Source organism: Penaeus monodon, chromosome 32 (genome assembly GCF_015228065.2).
Source record: "Penaeus monodon isolate SGIC_2016 chromosome 32, NSTDA_Pmon_1, whole genome shotgun sequence".
Classification (NCBI taxonomy): Eukaryota; Metazoa; Arthropoda; class Malacostraca; order Decapoda; family Penaeidae; genus Penaeus; species Penaeus monodon.
This window is the reverse complement of record NC_051417.1, coordinates 23,907,978-23,908,655: the sequence shown is the minus strand read 5'-3', so window position 1 is coordinate 23,908,655 and position 678 is coordinate 23,907,978. Positions and strand designations below refer to the sequence as shown.

Sequence of the window (678 nt, the reverse complement as noted above, 5' to 3'; positions counted from 1 at the left end):
CAACATGAAGAGTTCTCTTGCTCATTGACTGAAAAAGAAAGAGATTGGAATCAAGTAAAACTGGAATGGAAATGATTATCTGGCAAATATTCAGTAACTTCAAATTCCAGTTTTCTATGATAATTATAAGGAGACATTACAATTAATTACATCTTACGTAAGAAGTTGTTGGAATAATATTATATGTCATAGTAAGCTGGGCATCCTCAACAGGTAGGGGCGGACTGTAGCAGTGAGATGATGATGTGGAGAGGAGCCCCAAGTGCTGGCAAAGGCCTCGTTTCCGGCGGCAAGATCCACCAGTGTCCCTCTTGTCCTTACAGCACCAATATTACCACAAATTTGAAGAAACATATTCGCACTCATACAGGGGAGAGGCCATTTCCATGCCCATACTGTCCATTCCGGGCAATTCAGGAAGAAAACCTTAAAGTTCATATCCGCACACATACAGGAGAAAAGCCGTATGCATGCCCCCACTGTCCATTTCATGCAAGCAAGAAAGCTAATTTAAAAAGGCATATCAATACCCACACTGGAGCTAAGACACTTAATTGTAAATATTGTCCTTATAGGTGTCTGGATATAAATATGCTGAATGAACATTTGAAAAACCATATGTAGATATGTGTAAATTCATTTAATAAATGAGATTTACTTGAAACGGGGATTTTTTTC

General features: G+C 38.6%; 1 protein-coding gene across 25 annotated transcripts in view; it reads left to right on the top strand.

Moving 5' to 3' along the window:
* Positions 1 to 678, top strand: part of LOC119593731 (myoneurin-like) — a 102,537-nt gene that overhangs the window by 37,203 nt on the left and 64,656 nt on the right. For 4 of the 25 annotated variants that reach the window (XM_037942705.1, XM_037942706.1, XM_037942707.1 and 1 more), the window contains exon 6: positions 214 to 664. The exons of the other annotated variants lie outside the window; for them this stretch is intronic. In XM_037942705.1, coding sequence (XP_037798633.1) covers positions 214 to 624 — 411 coding nt within the window. In that variant the 3' untranslated portion in view covers positions 625 to 664. Of the gene's footprint in view, positions 1 to 213; positions 665 to 678 lie in introns of those variants that run through there. 25 annotated transcript variants of the gene reach the window in all.